This window comes from Lemur catta, chromosome 7 (assembly GCF_020740605.2).
Source record: "Lemur catta isolate mLemCat1 chromosome 7, mLemCat1.pri, whole genome shotgun sequence".
In the NCBI taxonomy this organism is placed as follows: Eukaryota; Metazoa; Chordata; class Mammalia; order Primates; family Lemuridae; genus Lemur; species Lemur catta.
In genome coordinates, this window is record NC_059134.1 from 21,810,111 (window position 1) to 21,826,325 (window position 16,215).

General features: G+C 38.7%; 1 protein-coding gene across 3 annotated transcripts in view; it reads right to left on the minus strand.

Moving 5' to 3' along the window:
* The window catches only part of KMT2A (lysine methyltransferase 2A), a 79,797-nt gene that overhangs the window by 46,191 nt on the left and 17,391 nt on the right, over positions 1–16,215 (minus strand). For 2 of the 3 annotated variants that reach the window (XM_045556364.1, XM_045556365.1), the window contains exons 2-3: positions 5,854–5,923; positions 357–3,010 (exon numbers count right to left, since the gene is read on the minus strand). In XM_045556364.1, the coding sequence (XP_045412320.1) occupies positions 357–3,010; positions 5,854–5,923 (2,724 nt within the window). Of the gene's footprint in view, positions 1–356; positions 3,011–5,853; positions 6,004–16,215 lie in introns of those variants that run through there. The other variant, XM_045556366.1, reaches the window with a different exon arrangement.

The following is a 16,215-nucleotide window of genomic DNA, read 5'->3' on the forward strand; positions in this document are numbered from 1 at the left end:
TTTAAAATTAAGTCACAGATTCCATTACACCAAACCCATGAGGTATAAATAACTCAGCATTTTCTGCAGTATGGTCCCAACCTTAGTTCAGCCTTAGTTCACCACTTTCCCACATGTGCCAATCCAGCTATCCGCTGTTCCTCAAAGAGGCTTCATACTTTTCCATCTCTACCCACACTGGCCCCTCTACTTAGAATGATATGCCTTGCCATTTTCTACCTATCAAAATCCACTGCCTCCACCATACTTTTCCTGATTCTCATAACTGAGCATAATTGAAACACTTAGCCTAAAATCTGCCCACAGAAGGGACTCAATAAACCGTTGGTTTTAATAGGCAAGGTGGAAAAGAGTACCTGTGCTTTGGGCTGGTCAGTTTGTTTAAGACTCTTACTCTTCTCAATCTTGCAGAGCTGGGCTTTGGCCTTTTTTAGGAGGCTGGCAACCCTCTTGTCAGTCATTGGAAGCTTGTCTGCCTGAGCCAACATGGAGCCTATGGAGGAAGTGGAATGTTTAACAGTGCTAGATGAGGGAGTGGAAAGGCAGAGGGTTTTCTCCTTCTCCAGGGATGGGGCAGTTGGGCCGAGGTCCAAGTTGGTTTTTTCCAGATTTCCTCTCCCTTTCTTTATAAGTATTTTGGTTTTGACAGCTGTTGTATCCCCAAGAGTCACAGAAGCAATATCAGTCCCAGAATCAAGTGATGAAGACTTCTTCCGCCCTGTTGCTTTTTTGGCGGAAGATGAAGTGGCAACATCTTCACCAACAACCTTCTCTTTGGAAACCCTACCCACAGGATACAAAGCAGAACTACTCTGAATTTCTGATCCCTTTTTCCTTTTTTCTTTCCTTGACTCCCGCTTATTCTCTTTTTCTCTCTCTCGGTCTCTCTCTCTACTCTTGTCCTTCTCCACGCTCTTGTCAGCATCTCGATCTTTGGACAGCTCCTCAGGGGCCTTGTCTTTATTTCTCCCTCTTTCGGTCTGAGAGCCTGGGGTAAACCAAGGGAAGAGAGGAGTAGGACTACTTGATGAAAATGGCTCTGCTGGAGCACTAGTATGCTTCCTTGGTCTCTGATTTTTCTCTGCAGATTCCCCAGACTGAGTCAGGGAATGAGATGGAAAAGTAAAAGTTGGGTTTAAGGCACTAGTGGCAAGAGGACTAACAGAAATGCTTAATGAGGAAGAGACAGAAGACGTGGGGGTGAGAGGTGATAGCTCAGAAGTACTAAGCCTTCCACTTCTTGTCCTCATGGAGTGAGAAGGAGATCTTGGTTCAGATCGAATAGGACTAAACACTTTTCTTTTCCTTTTTCTATTAGATACTCCTGAAGATGACGTTCCAGCAGAAGTTCGATTACTAGGCAAGGTTACAGACTCAAATATTCTAGAGTGAGCCTCACTTGGAGTAAATCTTGGAGCTCTCAGAAGAGGGCTCCTTTTGTGCATATCAAACCTTGTTCCAGAATGGAGTGGCGAAAACAATCGGGCTGAAGCAGCAGTACCAGACGTAGAAAAACCAGACGCAAAGCCAACATCCTCGGGAGTTAGTGGAGGGGGTCGGAAATTATCAAATATTGGTTTGCGAATAAGACCTTCTTTGGCATACTTTGCTGAGGAAAAGTATTGTGGCTCTGACCTAGAATGCTTTAAAGAAGTCCACCTAAATGTCGGTTCTCGCAAAATAGATTTTCGCTTCCCTTGCATGGGAGCAGCAGAAGCAGGCAAAAATGGTGATGCTAAGGGGATTGTTGGAGGCATGAGCCAAGGTGTGTGGTCGGAGATGCTGGAGGCTGGCTGTAATGGTGGGGGTGGGGTAAGCAGAGGTGGAGGTGGAGAGGAGGAGGTCTGCTGCTGGGGGGCACTCTGAAGAGTTGATAATTTTTTAGTTGCTCTAGAGCCAAAACTTCTCTCTGACACCGAATACCTTCTGCTTCTCCTATCATTACCCTCATTTTCTGGGGACTGGGAAATAGGCAGTGGAGTATGAACTTCAGGGGTATCGCTCCGCTCTTCAGGAAGTACCTGAATCTCCTCAGAGGCCTGAGAATCTGTGGAGGTATCAACGCTGGGGCTACTAGATCGGGAGGAGTCTGAAGACATTTGAGAGGAGTGCTGAGAAGCTGCACTTGATTTTTCAGAAGATCCACAGGATGTGGCACTGAATCTACTATTCGGTGTAGACTCTAATCGGGCAATTTTAATTGGAGGGTCATAATCCTCATCCTCTATAAACCGTCGAGGAGTTTTAATGATCCGTGAGGAGATAGCACTGACAACAGGCATGATGAACTGCCGGATATTTTTGACCTGTGTCTTCACCTTTCTTCCTTGCAGCTGAGCTGCTTCTTTTTCAATTTTCTTTTGAGCCCCCTTTTTTGCCCTCTGCAAGAGTTGCTTAGCAATTGTTGCATCTGTCCTTTTAGAAGAAGGAATAATCCTAACTGGCTTAATCCTTCGAGGGCTTTGTCTGACAACTGTCTTATCTTCTTTTGTGAGTGGAGGTGTTCCTTCTTTGTCTTTCCGGACCTTCTGGGGCTTTTCCAGTTCAGAATTAAGGAGGAGACCCGAAGGCGTCTTTATCCTTTCTGTCGATGGAGGCCTTCCTCGCCGTCGCACAATCTGTACCCCCTTCCTTCCTATTTGAAGCTTCCCTGTCTTAAACTTAGACTTGAGAGGAGAGAGTTTACCTGCTCTTAATTTTTTAATCTTTGTAGCTTGCTGAAACGTAGCAGAAGGTGTCCGTTTAATTTTTTTCAGGCTATCTTCTTTGTTTCCCTTTGGTAACTCTGAAATGTCCTTTCCATGTGTTATTTTGATTTTTACTCCAGGGAAGGTGGGAGGTCTTCCTCTCTTCTTTTCTATACTTTTAGAATCTTTCTTCTTGATCTTATCTCCAGATTTGGTCTCTGATTTATTTAGAGGGGAAAACACAGATGGATCTGAGAGGATAGCTGAATTTCGGTCAGAGCCACTTCTAGGTCTCCCACGAGGCTTTCGAGGACTAGTTTTAACTGTATACAGAAATTAAACAATGAAGAGCATATATTTAGCTGTGTAGTTCAGGTCTTAACTAAGCTGAATATAATTTAGCAAAGGCCATTTTTGTACTGAACTCGAGTCTAATGAGTCAATCAAACATCTTAATTATGCTTAGTTTCTTTTCACCAAAAATTTGCCTCAAAGAAGTCAAGCAAATAACATTCCACCTGAAAGAACATTACTTTTTTGATACAAAAATCAAGATAATAATAAAAGGTTTTCAATTGAACAATTAATCTACAAAACTGATTTTCCTACAACTTTTTTTCCCTGAATTCAAAGGAATTACTAAAAAAAAAAAAAAAAATCTAAACTACCTCTCTGTATTCTAGCCACCAAGATTAACATTTAAGAACATGCTTCTAGTAAGTCATGTCATCCCATCTTTTTAATTCAGAATTTTGGCTTTGAACAAACTTGAATAAGGTGCTCTTCAATCAACAACATACCAACTTCCACAGGAAAAGGCTACTGGGCAGCTCAGAGTCCTATATTTCAATCTGTTTTGCCAAAGTAAACTAAGAAAGTTCTGTTGTATAGGAAAATATTCCTGAATGAGACATCAGAATAAAATCACTGAACTCAGTGGCATGTGAACTAATCAGTGAAGTGACATAATGATGTGCCCATTAATCTATTGCCCTACCTAGAGGTTCTTAACTAGTTAGTTCCAAGTTACAAAAAGATTTAACCTTAATTGATGTCAACAGCAAAGCGACAATTTATTGAATCAGATTTCTGTTCTAGATAAAAGGAATGTGGCAATTTATAAATCAGCTCAGTTTACTACTTATCAAGAGATTTAAGAAAACAAGACTGTTTCTAAAATACTTATATAAACCAATATATTAAAATGCAGCAAGCGTTGCCTATTTTATCAAATCTTCTCTTCCCTCTTAACTTTTCTGTTTTATAATCTGCAGTCCCCAACCCCTGGGTCGTGGACCAGTACCAGTCTGTGTGCCTGTTAGGAACCAGGCCACACAGCAGGAGGTGAGCAAGCAGGTGAGCAAGCTTCTCGAGCAAAGCTTCGTATGTATTTACAGCTGCTCTCCATCACTTGCCATCCCCCCCAGCCAATCCGTGGAAAAACTGTCTTCCATGAAACCGGTCCCTGGTGCCAAAAATGTTAGGGACCACTGTTTTATATGACAACATTCTTCTGACATTAAAACCTCCTTTGATAGGCACCAAAGAAATTTACACCATTATGATGAACACTTTTACAATGGAATTACTCTCTAACATAACAGAAATCAACAAGGGTCTTATTGTTGAGCTGTCTAAATATAAATACATTCCTCATCAATTAACTGATAAGACTTCCCTTAACAGATTCAAGATTCACAAATCCATTCTCAAGATATTCTAATTACAACAAAAGTAACAGACTAGGAGATAGCAGAGAAACTATGTTTCATTTCTTAAATAAGAAGCATATTAACATGCTTTTTTTTAAAAAAAAAAACAAGACAACATTCAAGGTAGACTGACAGCCAGAAAAGAAACTTAAGAGGAACCCATCATGAAAGAGTTGTGAATTAACAAAATAAAATTTCTGTTCAGAAGTACATCACAAGATTCCTTATCATTGTGGTAGACTTGCACCTCGCAACTCAGAGGGCTTTATCAATTCTGAAAACCTCTTCTATCCTACTTTGAAAGAAGCTTATGATAGACAAGTAAAAGAAGCAAAATAGAGAAGAGTCCCAGCACCGTTGCTAAGTTCTCTGATCCATAACACATCCAAAGAACTCTCAAGTCAGTTATAATTACTCATCATGCATTTTCTGGGCCTCATTTTGCCATCTATAAACAAAGGGTTAGACCAGATGATCTCTAAAATTCTTTTCCTTTATAAAGTTTTAAGATTTCATCACAACTTAAAGAGAACATTGCTACTGTCTGAATTGTACAGATACTGGGACACTACTGGCTAACTCCTCCCAACTAGAATGCAATACCACCACCATCGTGGAACAGAAAAAGTGTCAACTTGTGTGTCTGAATTAGATTACTACACAGCATATGATGACTTCTAAGTGAGATTCAAATGCTAGCAAACATCACAAACTAAGTCAACATCAAAGAGCAAAAACAGCCAACAATATCATTATTTAACTAGATTGTCTATCCCACATAAAATCAAAGAAAACCCTACACAAATTCAGAATGGCAGTACAGATGGGGAATATATTTTCATCAAAAAGTCTATAGCCCTCTACTTTATAGAACTGAATGCTGTAAGTCATTAAATGTTATTTACACTGAGGATCTTCTCTTAGGAAACTGCTTCTATGTCTAGAATTTCCAGATATTCTAGATATTTTGTTGGTGAGAATAATGACAAATATTGCTAATAAATGGAAACACCCCATATCATTTTTATTTTCTTTATTTTAATACAGCCTTTCAAGGATCAGGTAAAATAGTTTCACACAGTGCCAATATTTTGTTTTTAGTTCTTTGACAACAGCAGACCAAATTTCAATAATGAAATTTGGCGAACTAAGGCATATATACTACCAGATAATACAAAATGTATAAATCTGAAGATGCTCTGAGTAGCTTACCTTTAATTTGCCTACCAGGTTTCCCAATCATTCTGTGGAAATCTACTTCCCATGCCCCAGGGAGAAGCACACTAAAGAATAAACCAAATGTGGTCTGACAGAAGAGGCCCATAAAGTCTAGTTCATAAGCCATTTCCTACCCCCAGTATTGGAGAGCACCTTTACATGCAAAGAAGGCAAGGGGAAGCCACAATCTCCTAACAAATAAAACTTAAAGGCACCACGTGCTTAATTGGCCATACCTGAAGGAGACCTTGTGGGACTTCGCACTCTGACTTCTTCATCTGAGCCAAAACCTAAGAACTGCTCATCCTACAACAAAGGAAAATTATTTTAAAATCAGAAGTGAAAACATGAATGTGAACACATCCCAAAGAAATGCCCAGAGGAGACACAAATGAACTTGGAAAACTAGCCTCTATATGTTAATCACATCATTCAAATGGATACTGTAAAATAACTAATACTGAAATAAATAGACCCAGCCATACAGCTTCATTACAGACAAACAGAAGCTGTGTGGTAACTGAACAATGCATTGAAATGTCATCTTTGGTGCATATTACACAGGGAATGGAATAGACCTAAATTTCAAACTATAGATACAGCCCAAAACAATTAAAAGACAGCTTTAATTCAGGTAAGCAAATCAGTAAAATGGCAGAGACATATAGCCCCAATACAACAAGTACTTTTCAACAAGTATTTAAGTCTACAGACACATAAGGAATAATATAAATAATATAATAATCTCTTGCCTACTAAATATTAATAGAGACTGAAAGTGCCATAATTGTCAGTTCCTTAACTCAGGAATTGACATTTAGATGTGATTTCTGTATATTTGAGATCCAGAGATTCTCAACATGCATTTTATGGCATCATTTTGAAATGCCCTGTGATAAGAGACTTAATGGTGGGCAGCAGCATTTGTAAAAGGGATCATGAATTGACCACATGGAGGGTGAAATCCTTTTACTAATAACTTAGGGAAACACCTTATTTTCAGTTATATTTGGAAAAGACAAAAAGCAAAAACTTCTCCTTACCTCTAACTTCTAACCTACCCTTTAAAAAAAATACTAAGAATTCATTTAACCTATTTTGGATAAGTTCTTAAGAAAGATGGTCTATTTAAACAAAATGCTTAATAGAAATTCACTGATTCAGAGATTAAGAGCTCTTTCCAGAAAGAGAATCACAGAAAGACAGAATTTCAGCTTCCAGAGACAAAATCCACATAAAACAAGAAATAACGAATGAAGAACAGACTTTCTTGAACCTCCAATTTATACTGAGAAGTCCCAAACTGAGTTCCAATGATTAAAGGACCTAGATTTTCCTCTCAGGAGCTAAGATCACATGTATATAGACAATATCACAGTGGATTTTTTGCTGAAGAGTTGTTTCCTCAATTAGTTTAAAGCTAGAGTCAGATGCTAAGCTGCCTAACCACTTTTCTTTTCTTTTTTTCTTTTTTGAGACAGAGTCTCACTCTGTTGCCCAGGCTAGAGTGCAGTGGCATCATCATAGCTCACCGCAACCTCCAACTCCTGGGCTCAAATGATCCTCCTGCCTTAGCCTCCCAAGTAGCTGGGACTACAGGTGCATGCTACTATGCCCGGCTAATTTTTTCTATTTTTAGTAGAGATGGGATCTTGCTCTTTCTCAGGCTGGTCTTGAATCCCTTACCTCAAGTGATCCTCCCTCGCCTCGGCCGCCCAAAGTGCTAGGATTACAGGCATGAGCTACTGTGCCCAGCCTAAAGTAAATTCTTATTGTGAACATCATTTGTGAATAAGAAAAATCCTATCTCTTCATCTTAAAATAAGTTAAAACATAACCTAAGACATATAGAACTTACCCCAAATAAATTTCTGGAATGATTTTCAGGGTTTACATTTATAGGCTACAACATTACGCAAAAAAAGGAGCCAAAACTCACAAGAGCCCAATAAATCCAAAATTTTATCATAATAATGGAAATTCCATACTGCTAACTTTAAAAATGTACTTTTGGGCAGAAAAAGACATTTAAAATAGTAACCCTAAAATGCATTTTGAGGAAAAAAGCAAATAAAATAGGCAATGGCAAATTATCTCAAATGCTATAAAAAAACAAAAAACAAAAAATCATAGAATCTTAGAATTTTAGAGGAGGCCAGTCCAATCCTCTCATGTGTTGGCAAATGACACCAGGGAGGAGAGCAGTGGATCTGGGGAAAGAAGGGCTGGTTTAGGGTCTCAGATCTAGCCTTCTCAGGGTATGTAATCTTAGACAAGTCATTTACTAGCTTTATCTCTCAATTTCTTTATTTATTTGAGCATTGTAAGGAATAAATAAAATAATTTATGTAAAATAACTTGGAAAACTATAGGCAATATGTATATAGTGGTCCTTCTTATCGTTGAAGAAACTGAAGCTCTAAGAGGCCAAATAACTTGCCCCAGATCATAGTTAGCTACAAAGAAACTATGTATTAAATATCTAAACTGGGTATACAATAATCTCCCTACCATAATACTTACAATCTAAAACCATAAATAAATATTTAAAGGGACTGAATAAATCACAGATAGCACAAAAATCGCTATTCTTCAGCCACTATTAAAGTCACATGATGGCCATTTCAGATCCTTCAAGTTTCTGATTAATTCATTCTTTTCCTGCATTGTCCTCATGGAATAAACTGCTAATTTGTGCATTTTTTCCACAAAGACATCTGGGGATTTCCCCACACTTACCAGGGAACTACATTGCTAAATGCATGACTTTTATGCTCCAATGCTGCAATGATAAGACAATTCAAGCAATTATACATACAATAACCAACAAGTAATGAAAGATTATTAATCTTTAAAAGACATATGAGAGATTCACACTGCTATGTTCATTATCAACAACCTCAGTGGGTCACTTTTCTGTATTTTGAACTTTCACAAAATATAACTATACAATACTAATTGCAGTATGCTCCAAAACAACAGAGTACCACTGAGCTGTCAATATTTAAAATTTCCAAGTACTTTCCAAAATGACAGGAAGCATTAATTTGTTTTCCTTCTGGTCTTGAAGTTGGAATAAGAAAAGAAAAGAATAAGTAGTCAAAAAGAATTATACTTCTGCTCAAGAACTTTCTTTTCACTTCAAATATAAGTTGACTTCTTGAAGAACGCTTTTAAAAATAACTATCCATTGTTTAAAGAATCCAGACAGCTTAGCCAAAAAAAAAAAAGCTGACACTGTTATGTTAAAGAGCTCTAGTCTTTTACTTCCAAGCCTATGTAAGAGCCCTAAAAAAATATCCAAGGAAAGCCAAGTTAAGAAAGCACAGGGAAAGAATGCTGCAAGAGGATGCTGCAAAACAAACAAAAGTCCTCCCTGTTGTATACTCTGCACTATCAGCAGCAAATCAGCCACAGGCTACTACTCATCTTGTTCCATCACTCCCCTTTAGACAGTCAGGGTCCCTGGAGGATGTAAACAAGGTAACTGCTGCTTCCCAAGGATTTAGACTTGCCTAGAAATCAAAATACTACCCTCTACAAAAAAGACAACAAAAGGAGTTGCAATTAAATCCATGTTTGGCAATGTGGTATCATAAATCTGGACAGCCCTGAAGAGAGAGGGTACAGGAGACATCATGCTCCACATGACCAAGGACTCCTGGGAACTGGGCCCAGACAGCCATTCATCACATACTTTTCCCTTCAACATGGCCTTCTCTGATGAGCACAGCATTCCAAGACAGAGTATAAGCAAGAGCCATGAAACCTATTCCTTCTGGACAATGAAGTCCTTGGAGACCAGACAGCCAAGATTTCAACATTTTCTTACCTCCAAAGATAGAAAAACACCCTTGTCAAGTTGAGCACTATAAAATACTGTTAAATCACACTTAACTTCCAGTGATCAAGATAACAAATCAAGCTACCCAGTGTCACTTCCTAAGTGAAATCTAATTGCCAAAGTAATAAACATGTAGAATTTTATTATCTGTACCCCTAACTCTAGGGTAACCAGTTATCTGAAAACTTCTAGGCATACCTTTACTAATAAATTCACTTTACTCACAAATATCTTAATATTAATATTTAGGATTTTTATTTTAGTGGCAGAATTTCTTTAGTAGTTGGTTATATTTGCAAGTGATGAAACAATATTTTTCCCATAAGAGAACCTAAATGAACCCCAAATAAGTGTTAAATAATGTTTACATACAGACTACAATGAAGACATTTTAGAAAAATACACTGAATTCTGCGTTTCAGGGAATATTTGTTTACTTATTCATTCAAAAAGCATTTATACACTTGTCCCGGGCTATATGTTCCAAATGCAAAGTTGAGTAAGACATGATTCCTGCTCCCAAGAAGTATCTAAGGCAAAGACAGGCAGGTGTACAATTTCAGTCTTCTTTTTCAAAAACCAAAGTCTCATTAAAATGTCACCAAAGGATAGCTGGGAGTGCCTGTAGTCCCAGCTATTTGGGAGGCTGCCGCAGGAGGATTGCTTGAGTCTAGGAATTTGAGGCTACAGTGCACTGTAATCATACCTGTGAATAGCCACTGCACTCCAGCCTGGACAACACAGCAAGATCCTAGCTCTAAAAAACAAAAGGTCACTAAAGGATAAAACACTGTGTAATTCATATTCTGGAATTAAAAAAATTGTTGAAATCTTGGAATAATTCATTCTTCCTCCCATATAAGTATTTGGTTTATAGAGAAATACTTAACAAATTTCAAAATTCTTCCAAAGGATGTGACAATGTATTATCTCAGTACTATAACTAGGCACTGTCCAGTGTTAGAAATCAGACTGAATTTAGGGGATGAAGACTTAAATCACCTGCAGTGATTAGATGTGACACAGCTAGTAATACCAGTGATCTGATAAAATTTCAACTGAAAGACCTCAATGCTTTCCTCCCTACCTCCAACTAAAATGCATAGCTTTTAGTTCTGCTCTTAAATTCTTTCCAATTAAAAATAAATTTTTCCCACTTTACCATAATCAGGGCAAAAATCACTCAACGTTCTACACTTCCCAGGGTAAGGTGGAGGTTCCAAAGCTACTTTGAAAATTCCTCTATTAGACAAACTCGGCCACTCCGGGCCTCAGATGAACATGGCCTACAATGACTCGACTCTTATCTTCCTCTCTTTTCTAGCAAGATCCCTCAGCACTTCAGAGCACTTAATTAAGAGGTAGGTATCTCAAACACTCCCTTTAGCAGCCATATCTCAGCATTCTTTCCCCAAAATCTTTAGTCGTAAGAGTTTGAAAAATCAAATTCCTTCAATTACAAAATTAATTTCAATGAATCAAGTGAAAATAACATCAATAACCACAGACAGTATCAAAATCACTCCTGATGGCCGGGCGCGGTGGCTCACGCCTGTAATCCTAGCACTCTGGGAGGCCGAGGCAGGTGGATCCCTTGAGCTCAGGAGTTTGAGACCAGCCTGAGCAAGAGTGAGACCCCGTCTCTACTAAAAAAATAGAAAGAAATTATATGGACAACTAAAAATATATACAGAAAAAAAAAAAATTAGCCGGGCATGGTGGTGCATGCCTGTAGTCCCAGCTACTTGGGAGGCTGAGGCAGCAGGATTGCTTGAGCCCAGGAGTTTGAGGTTGCTGTGAGCTAGGCTGACGCCACGGCACTCTAGCCCTGGCAACAGAGTGAGACTCCTTCTCAAAAAAAAAAAAAAAAAAAAAAAATCACTCCTGATGCACTCGTTTTTTGAAATGCTTTTGTTTTACAAGCTTCTAGTTTTTGGTATCATCATATATTATTCAATCAAATGAGGGAGCCACAGGAGAACTAAGAGACTTACTGAGAACAGCTACAGTTGAAGAAACATCCAGGAGGCACATTGTGCATCTTGGCAGCTATAAGTTTAAAAAGAGTAACACTTCCCCTTTGAGATTTTATTCCAGTTAGCTATCACTTCAGCTGGCACATTTCCCTTGTGTCTACTGCTACAAGCTCTAAAATACCAAGGTCTTGATGTTGCATTTGAAAGACCTGCACACATAATTAGTAGTATTTATTAATTAACAGAAGGAATTTTTTTAAATGTAGCTGGGCATGGTGGGGTGTGGCTGTAGTCCCAGCTACTCAGGAGGCTGAGGCAGGAGGATCACTTGAACCCAGGAGTTCAAGGTTGTAGTGTCAATGATTGCACCTGTGAATACCCACTGCACTCCAGCCTGGGCAACACAAAGAGACCCCATTTAAAAAAAAAATGAGTTCACATTTTTTTCTCTAGAGTGTTACCCTTTGAGTACAGGAACAGTTTACTTGTTCATTTTTGTGTTCCTAATATCTGATACAAATTTGGAAACCAATAAAAGTTTGTAAAATGAAAATAAATGCAACATACTATTTAAAAAACATTAAATACCTCCTGTAATAATAGTACTGTCATAGAAAATACTGGTAGATTCCAAAGAATTAGACAATATGATTCTTACTTTTACGAATGCACAGGGAGCAAATTAAAACCACAATGAGATATTATCTCATACCTGTTAGAATGGCTATTATCAAAAAGATGAATGATATGTATTGGCAAACACATAGAGAAAGGGGAACCATGTACACTAATTTGGAAAACAGTATGGAGGTTCCTTAAAAAATTAAAAAAATTAATTAAAAATTACCATATGATCCAGCAATCCCACTTCTGGGTATATATCCAAAGGAATTGAAATCAGTATGCTGAAAAGATATCTGCACTCCCATCTTCATTTCAGCATTATTCACAATAGTCAAAATATGGAAGCAACCTAAATGCCCATCAGTAAATGAATGGACAAAGAAAATGTGGCATATATGCACAACAGAATACTATACAGCCTTTAAAAAGGAGGAAATTCTGCCATTCACTACAATAGGGATGAAGTGGAGGAAACTATGATAAGTGAAATAAGCAAGGCACAGAAAGACAAACATTGTATGATTTCACTTATACGTGGAATCTTAAAAGGTGATCTCATAGAAAACAGAGAGTAGAAATGTGGTTACCAGAGGCTGGGGAGTAGGGGGAGAGAAAGGAGATGTTGATTAAAGGGTACAAAGTTTCAATTAGTCTGGAAGAATAAGTTTTAATGATCTACTGTACTGCATGGCAACCACAGTTAATGTATTATATATTTTAAAATTGCTAAAAGAATAGATTTTTCACATTCTCACCTCAAAAAATAAGTTGGTGAGGTGACGGATTATGTTAATAATCTTGACTGAATCTTTCTACAGGGTATGCATAGATCAAAATATCACATTGTACCCTATAAATATATATAATTATCAGTTGTCAATTAAAAATAAATTTTAAAACATCTGAAAAATGCATAAGGAGAATGCGCCCTCAGGTTGGGAGGACAGACTAAATAAATTCATTCATTTATTAAAATAGGCAGGCACGGTGGCTCATGCTTGTAATCCTAGCACTATGGGAGGCCAAGGAGGGAGGATTGCTTGAGCTCAGGAATTTGAGACCAGCCTGAGCAAGAGCAAGACTCTGTCTCTACAAAAAATAGAAAAATTAGCCGGGCATCGTGGCACACACCTGTAGTCCCAACTACACAGGAGCCTGAGGCAGGAGGATTGCTTGAGCCCTCTAGCTGGGGTAACAGAGCAAGACTCTGACTCCAATAAAATAAAATAAAATAAAATAAAACATATGTGAGCACATTATTGGGTTAAGGTATGAAGACAGGTAAAAGACAGCTGCTATCTTCAAGGACCTGCTAATCTGTTAAGAACAGATGAGTAAATTAATGGAATATAGTGTGCTGCCTGCTATGGTAGAGGAAGACACCTGCCAGAGAAATGTATGTGGAGCACAGCAGAAAGACAACTAACCCAAGGCAAGGAGAAAGGGTCAGGAAAGCCATTGCAGAGAGGATGAAAACTTAATCTAACTTTTGAAGGATGATAAAGCTGGGCAGGAGGGCGATGGTAGGGAGTAATGTATTGCAAGCAGAGAGAATAACACAAACAAAGGCACAGAGGCATAAAAGAAGATGTCATGGAGTGAAATTATGAACAGTTCTGTATGGCTAAGGCCCTAGCTGATGTAGGAAAGGGTCAGAAGATATTAAAGTGAAAATAAAAGGTAGGAGGTAGATCATGAAAGATCTTACATGCTTTTGTGAGTTTGAAGTTTATGTTCGAGGAAGTATGGGCTTCACCCTGAAGGGTATAGTGCATCGGTGACTTCCAGGTAGGAAAGAAGCATAATTAGATTTGGATTTTTGCTGCCAAAAGCTATGACAGCAGTGGAGAAGTAGAGGCAGGAAGAACAGTTTTAAAATGACTGCAGTGGCAGTGGGGACTGAAGGAAAAAGGATAAATTACATAGACATTTAGCAGGCAAAATGGACACGGTTTTGAGATAAAGGGTTAAAGAAGTAGAAAGAAGCAATAAAGACTAGTGAGTGTCTGGCATAGGTTGATTAGGTTTATGGTGATATTCACCAAGACTGGGAAGACAGAAAGAAGACAGGTTTACAGGAGTGGGAAGGGGAGATCACTTTAAACATTTGAATTTGATATGTTTATCCAAGTTGTCTAAAGAAAATAATGATCTGTAGAAAACACATCTGACTCGATGAATATATGAATGCTAAGACTATGCATATGAATGAAATCATCCAGGGAAATAATACAGTACTGAGAGAAAGAGGGTGATGGCAGAGCCCTAAGGAATATCTATATAGCTACATACAAGGGAATGTGAAGTCAGGGAAGAAGTCGGACATGGAATGGCCAAGGAAGAAGATTATGTGTGGCAAGTACAAAATAGTCAAAGAAAGAATACATATCAAGGGGTAGTCAATTGGGTAAAGACTGAAACTTGTACAGCAGAATATCAAAATTGGGAGATCAACTTGTGACATTACCAAGACCAATTTAAATGCAGTATAGTTTACTCCAAAGAATTAGACATGATTTTTTTTTTAATTAAGAGATGGAATCTTGCTTTGTTGCCCAGGCTGGAGTGGCATGATCATAGCTTCTTGCAACTTCCAACTCCTGGATTTAAATGATCCTCCTGCCTCAGCCTCCTGAGTAGCTAGGGCTACAGGTGCACATCACCATGCCCAGCTACTTTTTTTTTTTTTTTTTGGCAGATATATGATCTCCCTATGTTGCCCAGGCTGGTCTCAAACTCCTGGGCTCAAGGGACCCTCCCATCTTGGCCTCCCATAATGCTGGGCTTACAGGCATGAGCCACTGCCATTATGATTCTTACTTTTAAGAATGCATAAGGAGCAAATTAAAACCACAATGTGATATCACCTCACAACTGTGAGAATGTCTAGATGAGCCAAACTGCAGTGGGTTGAGGTAGGATTAGAAAGTGGGAAAATGGGCCGGGCGCGGTGGCTCACGCCTGTAATCCTAGCTCTGGGAGGCCGAGGCGGGTGGATCGCTCGAGGTCAGGAGTTCGAGACCAGCCTGAGCAAGAGTGAGACCCCGTCTCTACTAAAAATAGAAAGAAATTATCTGGCCAACTAAAAATATATATACAAAAAAAAAAATTAGCCGGGCATGGTGGCTCATGCCTGTAGTCCCAGCTACTAGGGAGGCTGAGGCAGTAGGATCGCTTAAGCCCAGGAGTCTGAGGTTGCTGTGAGCTAGGCTGATGCCACGGCACTCACTCTAGCCCGGGCAACAAAGTGACACTCTGTCTCAAAAAAAAAAAAAAAAAAGAAAGTGGGAAAACGGAAATGAGTATAGACCATTCTTTTGAAAAACTCAGTTGTGGGGAAGGAGTGATAGGGCATAAGGTAGGGAAAAGATCAGCTTGGGAGAATTATCCTGAAGTTATGTTTATATGCTAAAGGGGAACATAGCAGGGAAGAAGAGACTGAAAATCCTGAAAAGCAAAAGGGTAAAGAATGGAAAAAGGGCAGGGGTGGGGGTGAGGACAGCAGTGGGAGGGAATGAATTATAAAGCACAATGGAAGAGAATTCTCTCCTAAGTAAGGAGGAGAAGAGTTAAGCATGGATTTAACTGCAGAAAAGCTTACAAGCAGGAGTAAGCTTAGAAATGGCTCTGAAATCACAGGCAAATTTTGTGTATATGTGTATCTGTCAGGCAAGAAACACAACAGATTTCTTCAGATTCTCAAGGAAGCTCACCTCCTACAAAAGTTTTTAAGAATGCAGCTCTGAAGGAAATGAAGGCAATGAGCAATGGATGATTAAGAATAATGAAGAAAAACAGAAAATAAGATGCAAGAATTAATAAAAACTGATTAGGTTGGAAAGGGGTAGCCCCAGCAAGGCCAAGATAAAAAAACAAATGAAGTATCAGAACTTTGTTAATTCTAGGATGCTGCGGTTAAAGCTGATATGATAAACAGCAGGGAGCTGCCACTGGTTCTCAAATGTAGAAAAGGCATAACCGTGTTTGAGGTTTATTCTGGAAACGGTATAATAATGAACTAGAGCAGGAAAGAGACTGAAAAAAAGGGAGACCAGATGGCAGTCTATAGCCGTAACTCAAATATGATTGGCATTCAGTCATTCAACAAGTATCTACTGAGTGTTGCCAGGTACCATTTTAGACTCTGAAGATAC